We start from the raw sequence: 26,974 nt of genomic DNA on the forward strand, positions 1-26,974 counted from the left end.
ATTGTTTGTTTTAAACCCCTTCAATTGTTGCATATTGTTACGTGCCAGCCCTGTATTACCCCCTTTCAGTACTTCTTGGAAGGGGCTAGTGAGTCAGCCGGCCTGGAGGGTATGGCTGGTATTTCCGTGTACTGTTCTCATCGGCTGACTGACCTGTGAGTTTCTTCGGGATTCAACAAGAATGATCCGCTTCTAGCAACCTCGCGAATATTCCGGTTCACATCACGCGAGCTATAAAATGGGAGGCTAGCAGCGGACAGTGAGTCAGTGTTGGGTTCTGTGGTGGAGTCAGAGTTGGTGCTGGACTCGGGGTCAGTATGAGACTCAGTGTGTTGGGGTTCCGTAGATGGGCTGAGGGCGACAGAGGTGTTGCCTGTCGCTGGTGTCCCACCGAGGTCTGAACGAGTTGGTATCGGAATATCCAGAGAGTGGCTGGACTGGAGGCGGTGTGCGGAACGGAAGACTGTGTACTACCTAAGAGTATTGTGTGTTTGTGCATTTCAGTGAACTGAGGATCGCCGTGAGTCACCAAGGGAAGCCGCTATCGTGAGTGTGAGGGTAACTAGACCTGTGTTAATGTTCGCTGTTGTGAGTATCGTCCTGCTGTTGAGTACTGTTGCTGTTTAGTCGTTCACTGTATGCTACTGTGTGAATTACTGGGCTGTCTCTGGAGTCGAACGAAGGAATAGTCATCGTGTGTGGTGTAGCCCATAGACCTGTGTTCAAATCCAGCGGTCTACACACAGCTGATGAATGAGCTGACTGGACTTAGGGAAGTGCAAGTAAGGATTAGCCGTCCCCAGGCTACAGAAATGGGCTGGGCCGCCTACTGTGCCATAAGGAAGAGAGTCTTATAAATAAACAGCAAGTAGTAAGTTCATGGTTGATTAGAAATATGTGGTTGTATACAGTATATGTGTTGTACATTTATTGGGTCATCCTGAAATAAATTAGAGTAATAAAACAGACAGAGTTTTATTCGTAAGAAACGCAAAATTATTGAAACTTTGTCCTACAAGAGTCGGAAACCAACGACATAGACATCAGATCGGACAGATCTGCTATCGGCTCATAACTTTTCAGGTCATTTCTTTCTTGAAAGTTATGTTGGTGATGACGACGAGGACAACACTCTGGTTAGTTAATTTTCTGCTTTGGGTACCGCGCCTTTGTTGCCGATATACTTCTTAACATCCGTATTACTGTCTTAATAAGCACGTACATAAATAACACAACAGATATCACAACAGCGAGTATCACAGCCATGACGTCTAGGAGGAAGTACTGGTACCAAGCGAGGTCAAGAGCAGCCGAACGCAGATGTGGAGCACCTCTGTGTCTGTGGATATATTCCACCCAGTAGATAGCTCTTTCCATCGGAGACTCTGGCTGGTCTCTGTAGATCTTAGAGAGTCTCCTGGCATTATCTCGATACCTGGAAAAATAAACACATTTTCACGCTGAAGTATCATAATATATGGTAACACAATGAAAAGTAGATGATGATGTTTCCCTGTGGGTGAAGGCGGTAGAATAACACCCACGGATTCCCCTCGCCGTCGTAAGAGGCGAATAAAATGGGCCCCATGGGATTTAACTTAGGAGAGTGAGTTGGTGACCACGGGGCCCTTAGATGAGTCCTGACATTGTTTCAATTTACTTGTGCCAAACTCCACACTTTCGTCTATCCTATCCGAACTTCCTTGATCAACTCTTGTCCTTTTCCGACCCCGACGGTACTAGGTATCGAGGCACAGCGGTTCCTTCATTTCCACGCCCTTCGTGGCTCTTATCTTTCTTTGGCCGATACCTTCATTTTTTGGAGTGTCGGACTCCTTCCACTTTACCCCTCTGATTAGTGTTAATAGAGGATGATTGCCCACTTGCACTTCATCTTAAAACAATAATCACCTCCACCACCACCATGATAATAATAAAATAATAATAATAACAATAACTGTACCGAAGGTACACCTTCTCTGTCCATTTGAACTGCGCGCCTTCTAGAAGGCCATCTGTGTTGGGAACCCTCAACTACGTATCTGAAGATAATTGGACTTTTAATCTTTAGATGTTTCTACTATCGGCTCATGTGCCCCGTCTGGTGGGAGGACGGACCATTGATTTTTAAGGGAATTTTTTATTATCAAAGTTGGTAAATCTTAAGTGTTTGTAAATTGTTTTTTTATGCTGCGGTTGTCAGCACTACTACAGCTTCCTTCTTCCTTAAGTCATTAACCAATCAAAAATGTTTGTGTATATTTTTCCAGCCGGTTGAAATTGGGGGTGTGTACAGGCATTGTGCCTAGGTCGAGAGAGTTCTGGAACTTTCCTCTCTGAGTTGCTACAAAAGCTGGGCGCTTTAGGGCCGTATTGTCATCTTCAACGCTCCGGACTAAGTGTGTGTACGGCATAGTAGGGGGCAGAGGCAGCCCAACAGCTCAAGGTAACGGCAGACATCTTTTAATATGTGGTAGCTCCAGACAGACAACTTGAGGGGAAGGTTTCAAACTCCTTTCTTAATAAAAATTCTAAAGTTTAATATCACCTTTTAAATGTACATTTCAGGCAAGTCTGAAGACTTTGTTCAAATCCCTGCCGGGAAATATGTAACTTAGGGAATAAAGTGTGTTCTCCCTCTATTAACTAACATTCAACTTGGTATGGAGTGACTATGATTTTCTAAAACTTTAAATTCTTCAAAACTATTTTGGTACTTAATATTTCGCATCTAGTCACCCCTCTGTAGTGTAGGTTTAGCCTCCGCAACTTCGGGCCACAATCCCCATGTAGGATTTTTAGTGTCTTTCAAAAGGAGTGCAAGTGTTTCACCTCCTAGCATTTTGTTCATATCCGATTCTCTTAAACCTTTTCTTTCGTTCTTCTAGACCAGGGCCTCTCAAACGCCCAAAATTTCACGCGTGCAGATAGAGGCGCAAGAGCTCCGTGCACTGTGCATCGCTGCCGCTCGCCATGGCTCGGATCAACGCTTCGTCTCTGGGCTACTCGGCTAAGCTCGGCTCAACTCGCCTATACTCGGCTCAAGTCAGCCCGGATATGGAGCGCTACGGCGCAAGTGGGGCAGAGGGAGACAGGCGGAGCGAGCGAGACAGGCGTGAGGAAAGAGAGAGTAAGCGCTATTGCTCCAAATCGAGGAGTGGGGGGGTCTGCATTCTGGTCAACCAAGCCAAGTCGTCTTTTGCACCGTGCACAGTGCATGCACCACGCGCATGCACCCTGAGAGGCCCTGTTCTAGGCCATTGATAATGGGCACTCATTGCCCCTGCTAAATTGTTATTATTTATAGACGAGTGTGTAATAGACTGCCGAGCTGAAATGACAGTAAATACTATTTTTTTTCTATTTGCTTTACGTCGCACCGACACAGATAGGTCTTATGGCGACGATGGGACAGGGAAGGGCTAGGAATGGGAAGGAAACGGCCGTGGCCTTAATTAAGCTACAGCCCCAGCATTTGCCTGGTGTGAAAATGGGAAACCACGGAAAACCATTTTCAGGGCTGCCGACAGTGGGGTTCGAACCTACTATCTCCCGAATACTGGATACTGGCCTCACTTAAGCGACTGCAGCTATCGAGCTTGGTACAGTAAATTATTGTGCCGATAATTTTCCCTAAGTATTGTACCTGATTTTTGGGTTTATGGTCCAACCTTGTTATATGAACAGACGAGTTCTTGGACAGTTATTTGTTGTTGCTTATTCAGATTAACTATAAAATTTTAAAATTAGGAAAAGGAAAGAATTTAGTGTTTTTAGTGTTTTAAATTATGCTTTGATCTTTTCTTTGTCAACCCATTCACCCCAGCATCTTCTTACACGTCTTGTAAACCACAACAACGGTAATAATAATAATAATAATAATAATAATAATAATAATAATAATAATAATAATAATAATAATAATAATAATAATAATAATTGCACTGTCAACTCGGCGAATACCAGGAAGGATTCAATCCTCAATCTCAAAACTATAGTAGTCTCTCGTAGCCAAGCTGTAGAAGCGTTAGTTCCCTTAGCTGGTGTGACAATCAGACGGAGATAGAGAGAGAGGGAGAGAGAGAGAGAGAGAGAGAGAGAGAGCAGAGCGAGTACGGGACAGTAGATACCGAATGTGCTGCTGCTATCTCTCTTCCTTCACAAGGAACAACTACCCATTACTTAACGTACAGAGTTAATAATATTCATCCGATAGGATAAAATATAATTTTCCAACAAAAAGTCAGCAAATATATCACGCTCAGTACAATGCAACAATCAGCATACAGTACCGGCTATTTATGCCTGGTTCCCGCCAGCACACGCCTCGGTGTTGCCAAGCCGTGCGCAGAAACAGAGAAAGCACGGAGGTAGAGCACTTCAGGGCTGCCTTTACGGAAACGTCTCCCGTGAGAGCTAGGCGAGACTCGACGTTAGCCCCTGACGGGACGTACTACGGCTCCACTCTGAAGCTTTACCGAAGCCTTACGGAGCAAGCCGAAGCTCTCCGAATGGCGTACGCCGCCATCATGAATCGAGTAGTTCAAATCACTAACTGATCTCTGAACTGAACTATTCTGAAGACCATTGCTGTATGTTTATTTTCACCTACTGCAGCTTCACATGGTCAGCGCTACTTCTATTATTTTATGCTCAGAGTATTAGCATATGTGCATATAAATGTGACTCGTGTGTTGAGAATATCTTGTGAGAAGATATTGGATAGTGTTTTCCGTCTCTGGAGCTCAATTCGGTCTCTGGAGTTCAATGATTTTTACTGTTTGTTGTTATATCTCCGAGTGGTACATGTGATCTACAACCCGTTTAAAGCAAGCACAGTCTTTTAAAATGTACAGGCTTTATATAAATAAATGTATTTTAAAAAATTGTGTATTTTTTAATATTATATTTGACGTCTATATTGTATATTTCAGTTCAATATTGCATCGAGTATTATAACCTCAAATTATATATTGGAATGAATGCCCTATTTTACCTTAGATACCGATATACAGTTTCATTAATCAATAAGAATTGCACTAATAATCAGTGATCTGCATTACATTACGTGCTGTTGCCCAGGTGGCAGATTATACTTTCACTTTTAAGTCTCAACTAATACAGTATAGACCTACTGGATTGATAAAATTAGCCAAAAGATAATTAATTATAGTACAAGGTACTGAAACTAAGGCTGTACTTTTATTCCAGTATTGCTGATCTTGATGGGTATATCCATTAGTGGTTGGTGAATTTGCTTGAATCTATATCAGAAAGTCAGAAGAAAGTGACAATGAGAAGGTTGAATATAATCCCATCAAACTCAGTACCTCTAGGTTATAGAAGAGGTTATGTAATTCCGTAGGCAGAACTGACAGTGAGCTGATATTGAAGGGTATTCTTTTTTTTTCTGCCAAGCATGAGATAATAAGATTCAAGCAAATTCGCTAACCACTACCGTAATGGATATAGGCTATCCTTCAAGATCAGCAATACCGAAATACAAGTACAGCCTCAGTTCCACTACCTTATATTATAATTAATCTCTTGGCTACTGTTATCAATACCATATACTGTATTAATTGAGACTTATAACAGTATTTCTAGTTAAAGTATAATCTGCCACCTGGGCGACAGCACTAAAGATAATCTCTCATCCTAAAGGGTCAGTGGTACACTCCTGTTTCTGTTGTAAAAAAAGGTCAAATCACATGAAATTTTCGAGCATGATGTACTATGGTATGATTTTTTTTATCACACTCCATGAACTGTGTGACTGATATATGATAATTACCTTCCTGAAAGCTGCAGGTAACAGCTAAATCTGTTCTCAAGATTGTTGGTTTGTAGCTTCCCTGCTGGTACATGGTAGTACTGCTGAAAGTGTCAGTCATTAGTGTGCCAGGGCTCAACTTAAGAGTTCTGCAACTGTTAAGCCATGATCAGAAATTGAAAGAAAAGTGAGGTGTCATTTGCATAACTGAAATTTACTTCCAGAGGATTCCTGTGCAAAGTAAATTTTATAAATGCCTTACATCCATACATCATCTTCAAGTTCCAGTTTCCCAGGTGTGGAGTACAAGCGCTTGCTACTTCATCCTGTTACAGTTTAGTTTCTGTTCCTCTATATCTTCCCACTTGGCATTCCTCTTGCTGACCTCAGATTTCACTGTCTCTATCCATCAATTCCTTGGCCTCCCCCTTTCACTTCTCTGTCAAAATAATTCCTTGCTGTTCCCGTTCTGTCCATCGTCATAACATGTCCAAACCATTGTAGCCTGCCTCTTCCTAAAAGCTTGGTAACAAGCATTTTGATGCCAGCCTCCTTTCTATTTGCTTCATTTCTAATCTTGTCCTTCCTGGTCTTTTGGTTCATTGTTCTGGTGAATTTCATTTCTGTTGACTGGATTTTATTATTTGCCTTGTTATGCAGGGTACATGTTTCAAGTCCATATGTGAGAAATGGAATGAAGTAGGTATGAAACATGGTCAGTTTTGCTTTCTGGGGTATTTTATCATCCCAGAGTAGGTTTCTCACTTGAAAATGAAATTGAGAAGATTTCTGAGTCCTGTTAAGTATTTCTTAATTTAATGGGTTATCTTTTGAAGTGATTCTTCCAAGGTAGCCTATTTGAAGTTAGAACCAGACTGCAATAGACTTCCCTCCAGGAAATTGTTTGAATCTGTGCCTTTACTGTTGATAGTCATTTAAAGAGCTTTTGTTTTATTGATTTTTAGTCCATATTCTTTAAATTGCTATTCCAGGGATTTAGGTTCTCCTGTACGTCTGCTTCATTTTCTCCCCAGATCAGAACATCATCTGCAAATATTAGAGTGTTAGGCTCTTTGCAATGTTCTTTGTTGGATTTTATGGTCCAATCCATGTCAATGATGAACAGGAGTGGTGACAAGGCACTTCCCTGCTGGACTTCTCTTTTGGTTTCAAACCAATCTGATCTTCCATCCAATATTTGGACACAGCTTAAGCACTTTTGATAGAGCATCTTTACTTTATCAATCAGGATGTCTGGCAGACCTATACCTTCTAGGTATTCCCAGATTATCTCTCTAGGAACACTGTCGTAGGCCTTCTCGATGTCCATAAAAACTATCACTAAGTTCTTAACATAGCCTATTCCCAGTGCTTCTCCGTTATCATTCTGATGGCAAATATCAGGTTTGTAGTGCTTCAGTTGTTCCTGAACCTGCGTTGCTCCTCCTCCAATAACGGTTCAACTATATTCCTAATTCATTTTCAAATGATCTCCAAAAGTTTGATTTAGAAAGTTGAGTGATGCCCCTATAATTTCTGCATTTCTTCCCGTCGTCCTTTTTATACAGGGCAGTAGCGGCGATTGTGGGGGAAGGGGGCAGTTGCCCCCTCACTTTGTGGATAAAAGATTACATTTTTATTCCATTTTAGCCAGCTGAAACTAGGAATTATAGAAATTATTTTTAAACAAAGCAATTTGTACAAGCCCTGTTGTCTTATCGGCTAATTTTTCCCTCATCTTATTTAATTATTAACAAAATGTTTAGAGGAAATACGCACAGAATGTCGTTCGTCCCGGATAACCGATTTGTATACCGCCACAGCAAGTAGTGGACACTGCATGTGCTATGAGGAAGGGTAGCAAGGGTATATTTTTTGCCAAGGTCATGGGCACTGAGGTATGGTTCACCCGCTTACTGCGTGCATTCTTCAGTCTGGCAGTCTCTTTAGTAGCTGTTAGTTTCTTAGTGTGTAGTCAAATACTAAATGATTTTAATTGTATAATCACACCGTACTTTATTTAATTGTACTCAATGCGTAATATTGTTCCTTTGGTGAAAGTTTTATTGTATGATATAGTATTGAATCGACCACCTCTGTGGTGTAGTGGTTAGTGTGATTAGCTGCCACGGTTCACGCAGACAGTTCTCATCCTAATTCCTCCAATGGCTAAATCTACCCAAGTCATCTCCTCATTTACGAGCCTAACCAAAATTATGTTGTGTGCAATAGAACTCCTGATTAACAGTCCTTCCCATTTTAACACCTGTTAAGAACATTTTCTAATCTATCTCTTCCTCATTATCTCCACTTACCTCTGCCAGTTCTACTTTCTTTCTTGCATAAGCCTCATTGATATTGATGGATCCGCATTGAATTCCATTTTATTTGCCAAGTAGTTTCCAAGGTAAATACCCAGAAAACAAAAGCAATGAATATCAACGTGAAGAGTTTACATATCTTGGCAGTATGGTTACTCAGGATGGAGGAGCAGCTGCTGATGTCAAAATGAGAATCCACAAAGCAAATGTGGCATTCATACAACTCTATCCGATATGGAGGGCCAGAGAAATCTCAATGAAAACCAAACTTCGCATTTTTCGAACAAATGTAAAAACAGTACTGTTACATGGTTGTGAAACCGGGAAAGTTACCGTACCTCAGAGATCACTCATTAACTACATGTATTTATAAATAGATGCTAAAGGAGAATTAAGGCATTTTTGGCCAAAAGTATTTTCAAAGGAAGATCTCTGGAAACAAACAGAAGAGCCCATTGGCATACAAATAAAGCGGAGGAAATTGAAATGGATCGGTCACACACTGCAGAAGCAGCAGGATGCAGTGGAGAGAAAGGCTCTGTTTTGGAACCCCAAGGATAACGGAAGAGAGGTAGACCCAGAAAGTCATGGAGACACAGTGTGATGGAGGAGGCAAAACAAGAAGGGAAGACCTTTGGAGAACTGAAAACCCTAGCTCAAAATAGGATACTTTGGCGCTTCATTGTCAAAGCCCTATGCTCTCCAAAAGAGTAAAAGGATATAACTAAGTACGTAAGTTTAAAAGGGGTCCCTCCCCTGTCAAATAGAAGTGGGACTGAGTTACTCCCATAGGTTCAAGGCTTGTTTAAAATATTCTGAGCTTGGTACATTCTGTGAAGCAGGATGCTGCCTTACTTACACATAATCACAGTGAGAATCTCTCCTATAGGGTAGAGACCACCGGTTGATTGTATAGTTCTAACTGCCAGAACAACAGGAGGGTCCTAGCTTGGAACATGTCGAAAATGTCCACCCCAGTTCCATAGCAATGAGTATCCCAACTCTGAAGACGATTAACTTTGCCACTCAGCCGTTGCCCATGGTTCACACACTAGGATATGTCTACAGCAACTCACCATAAACCACACATTTGGACTTAACAGTTGAGGGTTATTCAAACATTTGTGTAATGTAATACTGTTATGTAACAAAATGTGTGACATTATGTTAGCTGGCGACATTACCTTGAGAGCTGCACGAACCATGGATCTTAATGTCATGGTCCATTCTCCATCAATACTTCAGATCACAGTCTGCATGGTTGCTAGACAACATAGCATCACACATTTTATTGAAAAGTATTTATGCCCATTTGATTTTTCCCAGAGGGAAATGCAATAACTTTTTTAAATATTCATTATTTTCCATTACCGAGAAATAGTTTGCAGAAAATGTGCAATTCTTTACTCCTTTCTACACCCTTGTTTGATCACAGGATATGTAGTTTCATAGAAGTTATTAACTGCACAAGAGTTGTTGTTCAAGAGTACCTATGGGGAAAAACTATTCTGAAGTTTAGTTTGGGAGCCATTCTCAGCAAACAACCACTTTCTTTGGGTACACGCTTCTGATATCTGAGAACTTGGCAGCTGTTAATTTGTCATGGTAATAAAATGATGGAAACATTAAAGCTTTTTGCAGAGTCTGTTTGATTAAGCTCAGCTGATTATGATAATTTTTAAAATATACACACTGTCAAAAATGAAAGTTTTGAAATTGTTTGAGAGATGACACTCATAACTTGCAGATATTGACAAGTCCTTAAACATTACATGGTTCACTCTGTTATTGTCTGCTATTATCACACAAATTTTAAGCCCTCATGTTACAACAGGCTTCACTTGCGTAGGATGTTAGGTCCTTACCTGTGATATTTACAGGAGTAAGGGATAAAGTTTGCTTCTGTCTGTTAGGTCATCAGCCCAGAGGCTGGTTGGATCCTCAATTAGGACCACCAAAGGTTATGCAGTTATATGGAAATTGCAAAAAATAATGGCAGAGTCCAAATGAGGCATACTAGGCAAGATGAGGAGTGAGATAGTTTGCCATTGCTTTCCTCACTGGACCAGAAGGTGCTACTGTAGCACGACTGATCCTATGAGCAACACCTTTCATAATACTCAAACACTAGTTGTGCTCCAAATGTCATTACTCAGCACAACCCATACCCCAGCAGCTTCCATATTGTCACAGCCATGGATGAGATTGGGACTTCAGTAGAAGCTGCACTTTGCTCTAGCCTGTGCCAAGAGACAGATACAAAAAAAAGTGAAATAAATAAAGAGGCACTAAAGATGCCACAACAGTTTTTGCTGCTGCTGATAATTTAAGCAAACCCATTGAGCACACCTCCAGTGTAGACTGTACTCTCCTGTACATACACAAACTTCCCATTAATTAAGCCACATATTTTTCATTGAATGTGGTACCATTAATGGTGGACTTTAAATAAGGTAAGTTTTCGCTGGGATTGCCAACAGCCATATTCAGTGGGAAGTATAAGTGCTGAAATTTTCTGAAAATTATTTTGCTTTTGAACTTTGATAACTATTGACTCAAAAATTATAAAAAATGCATACAGCATCATGAGAAGTGAATAATTTCTACCATGTTCTAACAGACAGAACTAAGTCTCGCTCTTCAAAAATATTTTGTGAGTGTTACCACAAACATACCAGTACAGTTTGTGGATCCGTAACATCAACTGGAAAACTACAAATTAATCGATACTTTCCTTTTTAAAAATGTAACATACAAGGGTGAATTGAGTTTTATGCCTAGTGCAGCTTTGTTTGATTTTTTTTTTTTTTTTTTTACAAGTTCCTTTTCGCTGCACCGACATAGATAGGTCTTACAGCGATGATGGGAGGGGAGAGGATTAGGAATGGGAAGGAAGCGGCTGTGGCCTTAATTAAGGTACAGCCCCAGTGTTTGCCTGGTATGAAAATGGGAAACCACGGAAAACCATCTTCAGGGCTGCCGACAGTGGGGTTCGAACCCAATATCTCCTGAATACCGGCCGCACTTAAGCGACAGCAAGTATCAAGCTTGGTGTTTAGATTACTCTGAGACTTTCCAAAAAAGAGAGAATGTTTATTCAAGTTTCTGTATGATGAGCTGAAGAATCTTGGCTACTATATCATTTGTAGGTTTGCAAAACTGATGTATTATGAAGGCTGAAAACAGCATGGATTAAGGAGGAGATATTTCAGTTATGCACTTTGTGAAAGACTTGCCAGAAAAAGAAGCCCTTTTTTCTTCTGAAAAGTGTACAGGAACACTATATCACCAGTTGCAAACATCTTGTGGGGGAGGGGGGAGGAATCTACTTCTGCATATTTTCTAATACATACCTGTTTTTACAACCTAAGGAGAAAAATTCACATCACTGCTGTGTAGATATGGTGAAGGTTGCAAAGGTTCTTCCCATTGATATATCGACTTATATTCTTCACAATAATAATATTTCCATTTCCATTTATTTAGGAACAACGTCCTGTATTTACAATCTGCCACTATGGACAAGGTAAAACATATCAAATTTCTGTACAGAACTATTAATTGAAGAAAACTCTAAATTGTAAAGGTACAGTATAATTAGTGTGGCATTCCAGAGCTGTAGCTGTAGAGGTGGTGTCTCAGGATTTTGATGGAGCCTCTGAGGACGAGGGTCGCAATTTCAGGGATGAGCTTCATTGGAAGTTCGAAGCGCTTCCATATGGCGACGAAATGATGAGGTACAGTACCGCGAACGCGACCATTACTGTATTTCTATTTCCTGAAGGTGGTATTTAGATTTGTAGTAAGGGATAGTGGATTTGTATTTGTTAATCTTTTCAAGATTAACCTCCTCTGGCTGACCGCTATGATGCTCGAATCTGACAGTTGGATCTAATATGAATCCTTGAGAGCTGCTGTCTTTAAAGGCTATGATGTCAATTCTCCGCGAACTACTGTTTATGGCCAGTCCGTGTATCTCCTCATATACATTGAATCCCTTCTTTCTGAGTTCTTCGGCAATGAGGGATCTGATCTGGTGGTGCCGCATGTTTATTAGGAGCTCCCTGCGTGTGCAGAATCCCAGGACATAACCAAGAGTTTCTTTCTCTCTGTGGCAATGCCAACAGAGGTTGTTGTCCAGGGACCTGCCTGGCACCGAACAAACATTAGCAGTCATCTTTATAGCCTCTCTCCACTCGTTACAATACAGTCCGGTATGATCTTGCACCCAAGAGTTTGCTGGTGTGTACTCTTTGTACAGTTGTACTCAGAGTCCTTTTTGCGGGAGTGAACACCAGGAGGTGAATTCCCGTTCTCGTAGCTCTTGCCGGATCTTCTTAGTATCGTACAAGCCGTTCTAGGCGCTTATTTTCTGGATATCAGCGTTTGTTAGTTTTAGGCATTCTACACATTCCTGACTCTCTGCATGAAAATCCCTTGAAGCGACGCGGAGTGGGTGTTTAGTCTTAAGCAAGATGTTACAGGCATTAATACATTAAAGGTAAACTTCCCACGAGGTTTTAAAAAGAGCGAGTCCTTTGTATTTCATTTCGGTGTACAGCATGCCATCTGGAGTATCCGTCGGTAACTGCAATATCTCCTTTGTTGCACTTATAATCATTTTATTGCTATCGGATAAGAATTTCTGTGCGATTTTCTTGAAACTGCATGTCAGGAAAGGGTACATCAGGGTGGGACAGATTGAGGAATTCAGTACTATGAGTTTTTGGTCTTCCTTAAGCAGTGGCGATGATGTTAGAATTTGGAGCTTATTGTGAAGGTTTTTCATTACAGCAGTCTCGTCGAACACTGGAGTATCCCTGAAGGTAATTCCAAGATAACGAATTTGTTCGCGCCGTCTCCAATTAAGTCAATCTTACAGTCTTCCTCCATGGATAGTATTATCCTTCAAGATGAATGGAAGAAATTTAAGTTTGAGAAAGTTAAGGCAAATTAAAAATCTGTAAGTTAAAAGAACCAGAAACCTCATATCAATCTAAAACTTCCATGTGGGAAAAGGAAATATCCTGAAGTAAGAAATACAATTAAGATATGTTTCACTCTATCCTGTAGGAGTGCAGATGTAGAGAGCTTTCTCTCAGAAGAGCCAAGATTTGATCAATGACAAAGCATCGCCCATGTCACCAGGAATATTAAATACAAGAACAAATATTCAGGATGCTTTTAAAAATTACTGCAGTAAAACAAACCACAATTGATCTGGTCACAACGAAGCAACTGACAGTGACAAGATCTGCTCACTCTTGCTACACTGCTCATCCAGAAAGGACAGAATGAGCACCAAATGAACTTGATGGAGAGGAAGAAAAGTGCATCAAAATTGGAAAAGTAAATAAGAAATGCAACTTAAATATTGAAGAATTTGAAGATTTCAAGAAACTTAAGAAATAAAAGTGAAGAAATGGCAACTAGTGACAAGCTTTTTGAAGAAGTAAAATTGAAGTTAAAGAAAGCTGTGTAATAAATGGTCTTGGCAATATAAAGGTTGCTCAGGGAATGAATTTCATGGAATGATAACTTTAAAACAAGAGAAAGCTTGTATATAAAGAAGTAGAATGCATGCAGAAGAACTTAGATGGATGTCTTATCTTATAACAAACATTTTCCAGAAAAAAAGCAATTTAATGGTTCATAGTAAACCTTTTTAGTTATTGATCTAATATTCAGATTATAGTACTTTTTTATTGTATTATGGTAGTATTCTGATAAAAATTAGAAATTAAGGGCAAATGACAGACTGCTGTAAGAGGTGATGTAAAGATTGTTTTGTGAAGAAGATATGCAATGTGTTTCTTTTTGTTTTATTTTAGAAAAAATTAGTATATCAATACTGAGGGGCAGCCTTGAGTTTTGTACAGATTATTCACTCACTTCCAGACACAGGTCCGACAGTGAGCTGCTGATAAGTTTTTCCTTCCTCTGCCAAGTATGACTGCTGTTGTTTATTAAGTGACTTAAAGTGTTCTGTCTCCTGAATTTCCTCCATCATGACTTTGATACTGTTCCTTGTATGATTCTTTCAACAAATGTAAACATCACTTATACTTTTCTTAACTAGAATACCTATTCTAAAATATTTAGGTATTCATAATAGGATATATTGCAGTTGATTTCGATGAGAAAGACTTTGGTAGGGGAAGATGGTACAGTACTGTACTCCTGCACCCTGAAGATAATCTCTTGCTCTTAACGGACAGTGGTACAGCCCACGAGTCTATTGTAAAAGGTCCAATCACATTAAATTTTCAAATGTAATATTAAGTAGATCTCACAAAAAAGCTTTACCTCTTTTCCAACTTGCAATCTTCTGCCCTATGAAAGGTCAACTATAAAGCAAGTAAGTTAAAAATAATTACACCCACCAAGTTATGCACCACCTCCATCATAACGTCTAGTGATCCTTCAGAACAATACTTCTGAGGATTTCAATTCAGGAAGAAATAAATAGTAGTTTGTATATGCCTAAATGCGTTTATTCATGATTAAATAAAGGACCTCAAATCTGTATCACATGTTCCTTTTTTTCTTTCTTTTCTTTTTGTGTGTGTGTAGTCCATATAGGATTAATTATCAATGTTACAAACAAGAATTTTACAGTGATGCTCATAACTTCCTACATTTTGCATTAAAATCCTGAAAACAGTGATTGCTTAATTCTGTGTATTATTTACCTACATACTGACTATATATTTCAAAACATTCTAAACCCTTTTCTTTACAACAGGCCACAAACACATATCTCATCTAACACTGATATCACAACATTTGGGGCTGATGACCTAGATGTTAGGGCCCTTTAAACAAGCATCATCATCATATCACAACAATCCAAACTACTCATTCCTAACTGAAATAACAACTGCTTTTGATCTGAAACACTCAAAGCACAATGTTCATAGCCACTTTAAATCAAATGTTTCATGATGCCATACACTCACTGACATAGCTACTAGGTGTGCAAGACCACCCCTATTTAATTCACAAAAATCTAAATATTGTTGCATTATTGTTCACAGAATTTTATAAACATTTCCTTGTTTTTCCTTCCCATTTACTTTGGTCTGAATATTCTTTCTCCATGCTCTGTCAACATGCCATGAGCAAAATAATCTCATGGTTGCAGGTCCCATGACTGCATTCCAAGCATTGTAGAAGGCTTCTGCCAAATCGGACATGAAGACCTTTGGGGATACACAACCAACCTCATTCTTAATGTAGGTGAAAAATAGAGACAATATTTTCTGGTCACTTCTATTGGAAATCAAAAAGGCACAAGGAAAGTCTCTCTCAAGTCATCCAGAACTAAAAGCGTTATTAACTCAAACCCGTAGCTATTAAGCCCATGTGTTCCATCAGTGCATATACAGTCACTACCATATTTCTTTAATATTTCACTCTGAGCACTGTTCATAATAATTAAAATAAAGTCATCACTTCTGAGGTTTGGATGCTTTTCACTGGTGGTCCCCTGATGTTTATAGAATAATACACAAGGGCCTGTCACCTGAATTAACTTCATTGACCCAGGCCTCAACACTTGTACCATCCTCCTGATGTCTGACAGATTTAGAGCTCAAGTTAAAACTACGCTCAATATTATACAAATCCTGTTTTGTGATTAAATGAATTCTTTCAAGCTTTGAGTCTGTCACAGATTCGCGAATTTTGTCCAGAATAGCTTGAAAGGGAATCTGGTTGGCAATATCTGTTGCTAATGTTTTCTTCTCTACATCTGTGAGGGCAAGATGGCTTAGATCATTTTGATGACCTCTGTGAGTGGGAACATATTTTACTTCACACATTCCATTTTCGTGTTCAATTAGTCGAATACTTGCTGGACAGATCTCATCAACTTTGTTGCTTCCCTGAAGCTTCAAGTGCCTGATGCCTTTACTTTCAGACACAAAAAAGCCTGATCGATGACACACATAGTAATGTCTCTTTGTGTTATCTGTTGCAGTGTAAGAACCCCTTTTCTTTACATACTGTGAACATGTTTTGCTTTCAATGTGCTGTTTCCACTCTAGGAAGCTTGAGAAAGAAGGACATTTTTTATCCTCTGTCTCAGGTCCTCCAATTAAGTTTGTGTGGCACTGACGCTCGTGCCGTTTTAAATTATAACTGTGCGTGAACTGTTTATCACAAAATTTACACTGGTGCGGAAGAGATATCTCGCCCTTTAAACAAGGCGCAATTTCATCTAGTTTCTCTGGATGGGCCTTAGAAACATGTTTCCAAAATTTTTTATTATACTCATAGCTTTTACCACATTCAGAACACGAGTATTTCTTAACGTTGCTCATTATAACGCTATGTAAGTAGGCCTACCTAAACTGAAGAAAAACTAAATAAACACGCGGCACGTAACTAAATAGACACTATAGCTGGGCACACCAAACGAAATACACTAATCCCACAGGTACAGTAACGAACACTATGCACAAGTAGATATTCGAAAATATACGCACGTAATTTTCTTCTCAAACCACTCGTACAATAAATACACTTTCCTGCTTTAAACACGAAATCGTCACTGCCCGGTTCTCTTCGTATGTATTCGTAGTGTACCTCATAAACATTACTATAGTTCGTTCGTTCGTTCAGCAGATCTCCTACAGTTCGTTCTTTTGCATTGTCAACTCAACGCCAGTGCGCCGTTCGGAAATCTTCGGCGTGTTCCGTAAGGGTTCGGCCGTGGTATCGAGGTGGAGCCCGAGTACGTCCCGTCAGGGGCTAACGTCGAGTCTAGGCGAGCACTGACCGGCGCTCTCTGTTCGGCAACATTGGACAGTCTTCACTTCGAAAGTCTCATGACAAATTAGACAAGATAACTAATGACTAGAAACAGAAGGGTAGAAGGGAGTCATTCGAAGTTCGCATTTCTTGCGGGGATTCACTTGGAATTGCCGAGCACTATACCCATAATATTAGAAGAAGCGTTTTGACAGCTAGGGCTGGAAGGATGAGCACTGCACGTGCCATTGCACGGTGTTGCCATATTCCTGCTTTCGTTTCTTCTCCTCTTCGTTTTCGGCTCACTTCGTTTTTGGTGACCAAGTTTTTCTAACCATCTAAATTTATTATCATATTTACGGTCTTTAAATTTTCCACACTTAGTCTCCTTCTAGCATGGCTTTGACGCTGTTTCAGTGGGCCATATGCCCAGTTAGGTATTGCACGTTTTAACTTAAACTTTGGGGTTCTTTGTTTCTGCTTCCGGTCTCATTTTGTTCTCGGCCTTTCGAGTGTGTCCTTTCTTTATTTCTTCTCCTTTTTTCATGGCCGTGTAGTATGGGCCTTCTGCCCCTGTTTATTATGGATCTTCCGATCCTTTTATGTGTAGCTCCCCTAACAAAGTGGGTACCGAAGGTAGTAATTAATTTTGTGGGTAGAATGCCCCTTCTGCTTCAAGATTCTGCGGTAATTGATGTACTTTACTGGCCCGATAACTGTCGTTTGAAAAAGGACAGTTGTAATCCGGACTCTAGGGTTCGAAGACCCGTCTGATGTCAAGTTATTGTAAAGCTACGGCTTCTTTGAAACAATTTGATCTTGACTATACTTATTAAATCATATACAGGCAAGCCTCCTTCTGAAAATATGAAATGTAAGAGATTTGCAGGGTACGAATACTTTGACTATATCTTTTGAAATGGGAGTTCTCGTCCCCTAAAAACTGTAATGTTTTCGAGCTTTCGTGCTCATCTGCTGTAGAAACCTTCTGAGCGTACGAGCTCCTTGTTTGTAACTTTCAAGCTCTTCAGCTCTTTGTAATTTACTTTTTGTAATTCAAGTGTGGTTAGTGTCTTAGGGTTTTCTTACTCAGGAAAAGAAAGAAGGCATTTCTTTCTAAAACTTTGTTCAGCAATAATTCAACTCTGGTCTATGCTTTTTCCAACCATTCACCCCTCACGCCCCTTCTCCTCTGCGAACTCACAATAAACATTATATCTATAGATGCAATAGTTTCTTTTAAAAATGTACCTGCGAAGAATTTAGCAACTGTGCAATGTTTTATCTTACCTTGTTTGTTGTAAAACTTCTGTCACAGCCCAGTACAGTGACTCTGAAGTCAGGTTTCCATACTCCACTAGTATGCCATAGCCTGCGGTCTCAGCTCGAACCATGTTCATGTGCTGGTCTCCAAATATGGGAATTCCCACAATGGGTACTCCATGGTATATTGTCTCGAGGGTACTCAACAGTCCACCGTGAGTTATGAAAAGTTTGATGTTTGGATGAGCTGTAAAACGTAATCATATTAGATGATGATGATGATGATGATGCTTGTTGTTTAAAGGGGCCTAACATTGAGGTCATCGGCCCCTAATGGTATGAAATGAAATAACCAAACGTTCAAGTTAATCCACTGAACAAAATAAAATAAAAAATGTCATGAAGAATGAATGGATGGATATGAACCCTACAAAAAAAAAAAAAAAGTGGATCAGACACAAGAAAAGGTCATGAATAATAGTATTACTGACCAAGGGACCATTTATAAAGCACAATGATGCTTGATGTATACAGGGGTGCAAAATCCACGACTAAGGCCCCACAGAATGGTACATGTCGCGAGTAAAGTAGAACCATGGTATTTGTCATGTTGGGGGTACTAATCAAAAGTAGCGAAGACTCACGGTGTTCCACACAAGATGGTACTACTCACAAGTATTGTACTTAGTACAGGTAACGCAGACCTATGGTGTTTTGCACACAATGGCGCCACTCATAGCCAACGCAAGCCGGTAAGGTTCCTCACCTAGGTGTACTAGTCACGGGCGCCGGTATTCCCGTGGTGTTCCTCACATAGTGGGTACCAATCACAGGCAACGCTGACCCACGGTGCCGCTCATATAGCGGTACAACTCACAGGCTACGCCCAGACCCGCGGTGTTGCACACATGGGTACGACGCACTGGTACTGGAAACCACCAGGCCAGGCTTTTTACTGCAACTAATCACAAACCTATTTCGTACCAATTAAGTGATATGACTCGCAAATACATGCAACCCATGGTTTTCCCCGCATGATGGTACGAATCAAGAGTAGTTTCATGGCTCTAATTCAATCATCCCTTGGTCGCCCCTTGTAGTCGCCTCGTACGACAGGCAGGGGATACCGCGGCTGTATTCTACATGTGCGTCCCCCACCCGCAGGGGGTAGTGTGTTTGGTCCGCGAGAGGTATTTTATTTCCCTCAAGTCCGCCGGCAAGCCGGTTAGGACCCCCCTATCCGCCACCTAGGACGCGCCACGTGGGAGTATCACCTCTCCCCCTGCTACGCCTGCGTAGCAGGTTCGTTGTAGTCATATTAGAGCAATAGGCGTAATTTAATTGAAAGAACAAGTAAACCTAATGCAGTGAACTCCCAGTTACGACCAGTGGTACTCAGAATTGGGAAGTAATTCAGTAAAAGTAATCGGATTACTTGTAACGATTATAGTCTTAATATTAAAAGAAGTGTTCTGTCAGCTAGCGCGGGAGGGAGAGGCTACTGTAGTGCCGGTGATGAGAAGTGAAAGGTCTGGCAACTCCAAGTAGACAAGAGGCTCGTCTCCACGGCGATCGTAGTGGGTCCGCCCACGTTTCCATCCAGGCAGGCAGTAAACGGACCCTTTGGAGTGCTTGGTTTTTCTCTCGTTTCATTTTATTCTCGGCCTTTCGAGTGTATCCTTTCTTTTTCTCATTTTTTTTCATGGCCGCGTAGTATGGGCCTTCTGCTCCAGTTTATTATGGATCTTCCGATCCTGTTGTGTGTACTCCCCTAACAAAGAGGGCACTGAAGGTAGTAATTAATTTATAGGTAAAATGCCCTTCTGCTTCAAGAGTCTGCGGTATACGAAATTGAATTAATGTACTCTCCAGGCCTGATAACGGGCGTTCTTCTTTTAATATTAGGACTGTAATAATTTGTACTCCTAATCGTTAATTTCTACAACACATAATTTTTGCTTGTAATTTACTCCTTGGAATAATATTGTAATCGTTACATACTAGTACTTGATATACATCGAACGGAAGCAGAAATGGGGGGGAAAGAAATGGTGATGAAGAAAACTTTTTCAGAACCAGTAGCTTCACCGGTTCAAGACGATTTTTTCGTCTTACCTCTCCGGTACTTTCAAAGACTTTCTTAAAAATGAACACAGATATACATTCAAGTGCCCCTGTAGGGCGTGTTTTCAGGAAAGGCAAAGTTGTACTTCCTCCTTAAGAAGTAGAGGCTAAGCGATGAGAATTGAATCGTTTATTTCAGAAACCACCTAAGTGACACTTTTATCAAAATTGAGTTTTTGACGGGATTGTACTATTCGGAGATAAATACGTTGTTTTTAGCAGAATCAACCCATATTCCATACAAGAAATGCTGTTAGGCAGCTGTGTAAATAATGTATTTATTTCAGAAAGAACCTAAGCGCCGTCGCTTAGGTTCTTTCTGCGGTAAATTCATTCCTCCACTCATGACGGTTGGTGGCCCTGTTAGGATTACCTGTTTTGTGACTCACACAGAATCACACAGTTGTGCGTTTCTTATTGAATCTCTGTGACAGAGGTCAGTTTGAGACGATTACGCATAACTTCCCTGTGCGTGGCCACTCTTTTTTGCCTTGTGACAGGGATTTTGGAAGTATTAAACGGCTCTTGAGGAAGGTGGTTAGAATTTATACTTTAGATGAGTATCCTGAGCAAGGCAAGTGTGTCAGGACGTTTTACCGTTGATCATCTTACCTCGGACGATGTCTTAAGTTTTAAACATTGGTGGCCTATATCGTACAGGAATAACAAACTCTAATGAAACATCAGGCAGGGAAGTACCAAGAGAACGTAAGAAGCCATTCAAGGTTTCTAGTTACAAACAGTTTCTGTACTATACAGATACTTCAGGACAAGTTGTGACAAAGGCGTTTATTGTAGAATTTTCATCTACTTTCGCACAACTGAAAACTGACAGCCCACCTGAGCTACCTTTCGAGAAGGCTTATCCTTTGGAAAAGGTAAGTTGATTACAATAGTATTATTAAAGGGATATAAAATTATTGAGCAAGTAAAAACATTTTGTAGTCTATAATAACTTTATAAACTTTTAATGGGTTCTGCACTACGCAATTTTTGACTTTAGGTTTCAATCAACAAAAAGAAAGTAGAAGACTTGAAAAAATTAATGGACTACACCGTTGGTTATGAAGACTTTTATGACAGCATCATTCAGTGGCCAACAACCGAGAGAGAACCTGCTGAGGATATGCCAGAGGCTGAATAAAGCCAGAAAGTGTTTTACTGTTTTAATTTGTATTTTGTGGTTCATTAACTGATGTCTGTTAAATTTTGTATGAAATTTACGTAACCTTTCATCTTAAAACTTGGATAGATTAATCAATTAGCTGTGTTTTTGATAATTGCTACAAAAACTAACAGGAAAAGTTGTTTATTTCAGAAACAACCTAAGTGCAATGCTTTTAAAAAATTGTTTATAGCATTTAAAATGTTTTAAAACTTATTTCTTGTTTACTACACTTTTCTAGCACATTAAAGTTTAATTTAAATTTTTTTGAAGGAGATCAGAGTTCAACTTATACTCCCACACAGTTTTATTAATTTTCCCAACAGTTTGAAAAAGTGCGCTTAGGTGGTTTCTGCAATTAGCGATTCAATTCTAAGAACCAATTAATTTATTTGCAAAGTAAATGACAAATTAGTTGAAACACTAAAAGTCATTAAGTTAAATAAAAATGATGGAATAAGATCATTTCGAAAATTCCAAGATATCATGTTTAGTCCCACCTAGTGATGATAGCCAATGGGTCAGTGCTAAAAGAAAACACAACATCAAGTAATACCAGGTGTATGCATAGGTTTTTCCCGGGTTTTATGGTAGAGAAAACACGTAATTTTCAAGGGAAATGCATTTTTTGTTTATTCAAACTATTGACCCTCGGCTTTTACACACCGCCCATCTTTCAGGTAAGTTATGAATACCTTGCCAGAAAAACTACTTGTCTTTTGTGCCAAACCATTCATCGAGACACTTTCACAACTTCCTCGAAATTGCTGAAGTGCTGCTCTGCGAGCTGATGCGAAGAGGTGGTAAGTCAGATGGCGTCAGGTCGGGGCAGTACGGCGGGTGCGGAAGGATATCCCATCCAAGTGATTTCAAGGTGCCTTTCACGGTGTCCGGACATTTCGTACCACGAACATTCCGTACCATTTAATTTTTGAGGACATTCGTACCACCTAGGTCATTATCCACCTGCGAACGGTTTTCCCGTAATTTCCAAATATTTACGCCAGGACAATCCGTATCACTTGATGTCAAATTGGAATTCCACTTCGACGCCAGCGGGCGTAATTAGCCTGGTAGACACACTTTAGAAAGCAGACACAAAAGTAATTTACAACATTTGCAGAAGCAAACTTCTATATTGTTTTAATAATTGCCCTTTAAACTATACTTATCACTTATTTGTATGTAAATAGTATCATAATAAAGTCGATTTTTTAAAAGTATAAATCCTGAACAAAACAATACAATAGAAATGTACATCGTGTTTGGGCGCAATGTACCTGACGAGCATAAGGATGGATAATATTACTATTATTATGAATATTTATTAACCGCTGCATTATTTCAGTATCAAGTAAGTAAAAATAAAACATTCTGATGAACTGGCTAATATGGGCTTAAATGTCACGCGGAAAGAGGAAACTACTGAAAAGTGGAAGTAGCCTAGTTCCCGCGAATGACAAATGCGAGATAAGAATTAACACGTGTGCCAATCAGATCAGTTGCGCCTAGTGATGGCAAAACTTTTCAAAATATTGATACATTGGTTTTTCGATACATCGGTATTAAAATATCGATATCATTGAAATATCGGTCTTCAAAATATCGATATATCGCCTATATATTCGTTTTTAAAATATTAGTGCTATTATCCATTATTGTAAGTCTAGTTTTACATTTACTGTAACACAATGATTAAGGATTCATTAGGTTAAGTCCTGACACAGATCAGAAAACAAGCTTCAAACATTGACCAAGTAACTTGACTTTTTCACTACAATGACACATTATAAAATTATTTACAGCCGAAAGATGTTATGATACCTAGAAAAACAGTATATGCAAGGTGTCTAGTAACGAGCAACCGGTAATAACTTACACGATAATGATCTTAGGTCTATTTCCAATACCTCTTAGGTAAGGCATTTAGAAAAAAACAGCTCGGATAACACTTTGCCATTTAATCGGCTTCTCTTTTCCCTGATGGTGTTACTGGCCTTTGAAAACAGTCTCTCTGCTCGGACAGGGGTAGCTATAATGCTCAAGTATAGCCTAGCTAACGTGTAAAGCTATGCATACAAGGTATGCATGATGAATGTGTTGTGATATTATCACTCTATTTACCGAAGTGAATTAAGAAATAAAAATTCAAATTTCGTAACTGTAGCATACAAATATTGAAATTGTCTGAAAAATAATCAAATCGTAGTCAAAAGTATTAAATTAGACAGAAATATCGATATATTGGGCATAAAATATCGATATCGACAATATATCGGACCTCAAAATATCGATGTCGATATATCGATATTTCAATCGCAAAATATCGATATTTCCGATATATCGATATTCGTTTGCCATCTCTAGTTGCGCCCGGAGCACGATTAACATCAGTAGTGGTCCCACCGCACCGTGCGGAGGCTTCTGCGCCACTAGTGGACAATGGATATATAAAAGAATACAACAATTAGGATATTGTTTTTGCTTCTCAATACTTCCTTCTTCTTCAAGTGGTACGGAATGTCCCCGCCTAAATATTTTAAAGTTATTAGCTGACTTCGCCGGTAATCAACCGGTCTAGTGGTACGAAGTGTCCGGTGGTACGAAATGTCCTAGAACCGCCCTTACCGAGCTCGATAGCTGCAGTCGCTTAAGTGCGGCCTGTATCCAGTAATCGGGAGATCTTGGGTTCGAGCCCCACTGTCGCCAGCCCTGAAGATGTTTTTCCGTGGTTTCCCATTTTCACACCAGGCAAATGCCGGGGCTGTACCTTAATTAAGGCCACGGCCGCTTTCTTCCACTTCCTAGGCCTTTCCCGTCCCATCGTCGCCATAAGACATATCTGTGTCGGTGCGACGTAAAGTAAATAGCAAAAGAACCGCCCTTCACTGGTTTTGCTGTGTGAGACGGCGCATTGTCGTGTAACAAAATCACTTTGCCATGTCTTCTGGCCCATTCCGGTCGTCTTTCGATCAATGCGTGATTCACATTAATCATTTGCCCGACTCGTTGGCTGAACGGTCAGCGTACTGGCCTTCGCTCCAGAGGATCCCGGGTTCGATTCCCGGCCGGGTCTGGGATTTTAACCTTCATTGGTTAATTCCAATGGCTCGGGGCCTGGGTGTTTGTGCTGTCCCCAACATCCCTGCAACTCACACACCACACATAACACTATCCTCCACCACAATAACACGCAGTTACCTACAGATGGCAGATGCCGCCCACTCTCATCGGAGGGTCTGCCTTACAAGGGCTGCACTCGGCTAGAAATAGCCACACGAAATTATTATTATTATTATTATTATTATTATTATTATTATTATTATTATTATTATTATTATTATTAATCATTTGTTGGCAATAGCGTTGTGTATTAACGGTTTCTCCGGGCTTCAAGAGGTCATAATACACAACACCGATCTGGTCTTTCAAATAGAAAGCACCACGTTTAAATTGTCGAAACTATGTCTCATGTTCTAATCGATGGAGCGTGTTCACCAAATGCTTCTACCAGCAAACGATGACTTTTCACCGCCTTCATCTTTTGATTACAAGAAACGCAAAGCGTGTCGCAAGTGTTGTTTTTGAGGCACAGACGCTAGTGTTTGGCGGACTCAACTTGTGTGTGCTGGTAGGTTAATGTCAGACGAACAAAGCATTTGCCTGGTGTGAAAATGGGAAACCACGGAAAACCATCTTCAGGGCTGTCGACAGTGGGACTCGAACCCACTATCTTCCGGATGCAAACTCACACCTGCGCGCCCCGAACCGCACGGCCAACTCGCCCGGTGAGGTGGCAATCGAACCTCCCTTCTACTCAGTTAACCTCTCGAGGCTGAGTGCACCCGTCCCAGCTGTCGTACCACTTTTCAAATTTCGTGGCAGAATCGGGAATCGTACCCGGGCCTCCGGGGGTGGCAGCTAAACACACTAAGTACGTAGGAACAACAACTTAGTACACCACAGAGGCGGGAAAACACATATACTAGGAGGACCCGTGCGTATAGCTCTTAGTGCCGGGAGTGTCCGAGGATAAGTTCGGCTCGCCAGATGCAGGTCTTTTTGATTTGACCCTCGTAGGCGACCTGCGCGTCGTGATGAGGATGAAATGATGATGAAGACGACACATACGTTTACGTCTCAAAACTCCCGACTACAAACTGGTATCTAAAGTAAACATTCTAATGAGTCTCAAAATTCACGACTCCGGAGAACAGGTGCTTGGGATGACCGCAGGAGGGATGAGGTGCGCGGTGACTCACGCTTCCCTTACGACAGGCAGGGAATACTGTGGATGTTATTTTGCCACCCCAACCCACAGGGGAAAAAATAATGGCTGGTGAATGAAAGAGACCGAGGTGTATTATTATTATTATTATTATTATTATTATTATTATTAAAATATTTTGCTGTTGTCTTAAAACTAATGTAGGTAATGCATTTTCCCTTTCGTATAAATTTATAATAATGACGCGTGGGCTCCGCAAAGGTCTGGTGCAGGTCTTTCGAGTTAACGCCGTACAGGTGACCTGCACGTCTGTGAAGATGAGGTCCGACCTAATATGAAGTCTAATGCTGAAGACGGCACGAACATCCACTCCCCGAGACATAGGAATTAACTAATGAAAGTTAAAATCTCCGACCCGATCGGAAATCGAACCTGAGATACCCTGGACCCCTTGGACCAAAGGCCAGCATGGTAACCATTTATGCATGCAGCCGGACGACATACAATTAAAGTAGGTCTATTGACCGCTGCTATATAGTTAAAAGAAACTGTCAGTTGGTAGTACTGGGGCTTAGTTCCATTATGCGGCCAGAAGGCGGCATTTACTTGAACAAGGAATTTTATTTAGAAATATTAAAGATCAAGACAGTTAATTCACCCATTTAGTTTCAACGCTTGGAGATTAATTTGAAAAAAAAGGGGCTATTTCTATTTTTCGTAAAAGTTCAACTAGGCCTATTCGCTTTTCAATAGATTGTCTACCCGACACACTTAAACCGAAAAAAATTACTCATGACGCATCCGATTATTCTGTGCGATATAACTGAATTCTATTTGAAACTCATTTCATTATTTAAATAATCGGATAGAAGTTATTCGATTATTTAAAGTATCCCATCACTAGAGGCATGATTGTTTCGTATTAACGATAAACGCGACAAAAAATAATTTGAAGCGATTTTGCGATATCTTTACGAATCATATGTTCCTAGTTAAGAAAATATGAATATTATGTTCGCGAAATAAAGCGAATTAAAGCGATAAGGCCATTTTAAAGCGAAATTCAATTATTTCGCGATATTACAGCGAAATCTGTAGTGAATAACGAACTTGACATTTTGTTCCAATATTATGTATGAAAAGAAAAGGAAGAGCGAACAAAGATTCATCAACGGAAAGAAATATGTTATCATTAATGTTCTAGAAAATCTCTTTAAGACATGGTATCGAAAAAAAAAAAGGGGGGGTTGGATGCAGGCTTCTTGCCAAATGAGATATTTGGAATGTTGTTCTTGTGGTGGCTGGTAATCCCACCTCAGTCTGTCTCCTCACGGCATTGTGCAATC

The 26,974-nt window shown here is 40.2% G+C and overlaps 1 protein-coding gene across 2 annotated transcripts in view; it reads right to left on the bottom strand.

The window, feature by feature from the left end:
* Positions 1-959: 959 nt before the first annotated feature.
* The window catches only part of LOC137497038 (UDP-glycosyltransferase UGT5-like), a 67,908-nt gene continuing 41,893 nt past the window's right edge, over positions 960-26,974 (bottom strand). For both annotated transcript variants that reach the window (XM_068225560.1, XM_068225561.1), the window contains 2 exons: positions 18,139-18,358; positions 960-1,435 (listed from right to left, as the gene is read on the bottom strand). In XM_068225560.1, the coding sequence (XP_068081661.1) occupies positions 1,138-1,435; positions 18,139-18,358 (518 nt within the window). In that variant the 3' untranslated portion in view covers positions 960-1,137. The remainder of the gene's footprint in view (positions 1,436-18,138; positions 18,359-26,974) is intronic.

Source organism: Anabrus simplex, chromosome 1 (assembly GCF_040414725.1).
Source record: "Anabrus simplex isolate iqAnaSimp1 chromosome 1, ASM4041472v1, whole genome shotgun sequence".
Taxonomy (NCBI): Eukaryota; Metazoa; Arthropoda; class Insecta; order Orthoptera; family Tettigoniidae; genus Anabrus; species Anabrus simplex.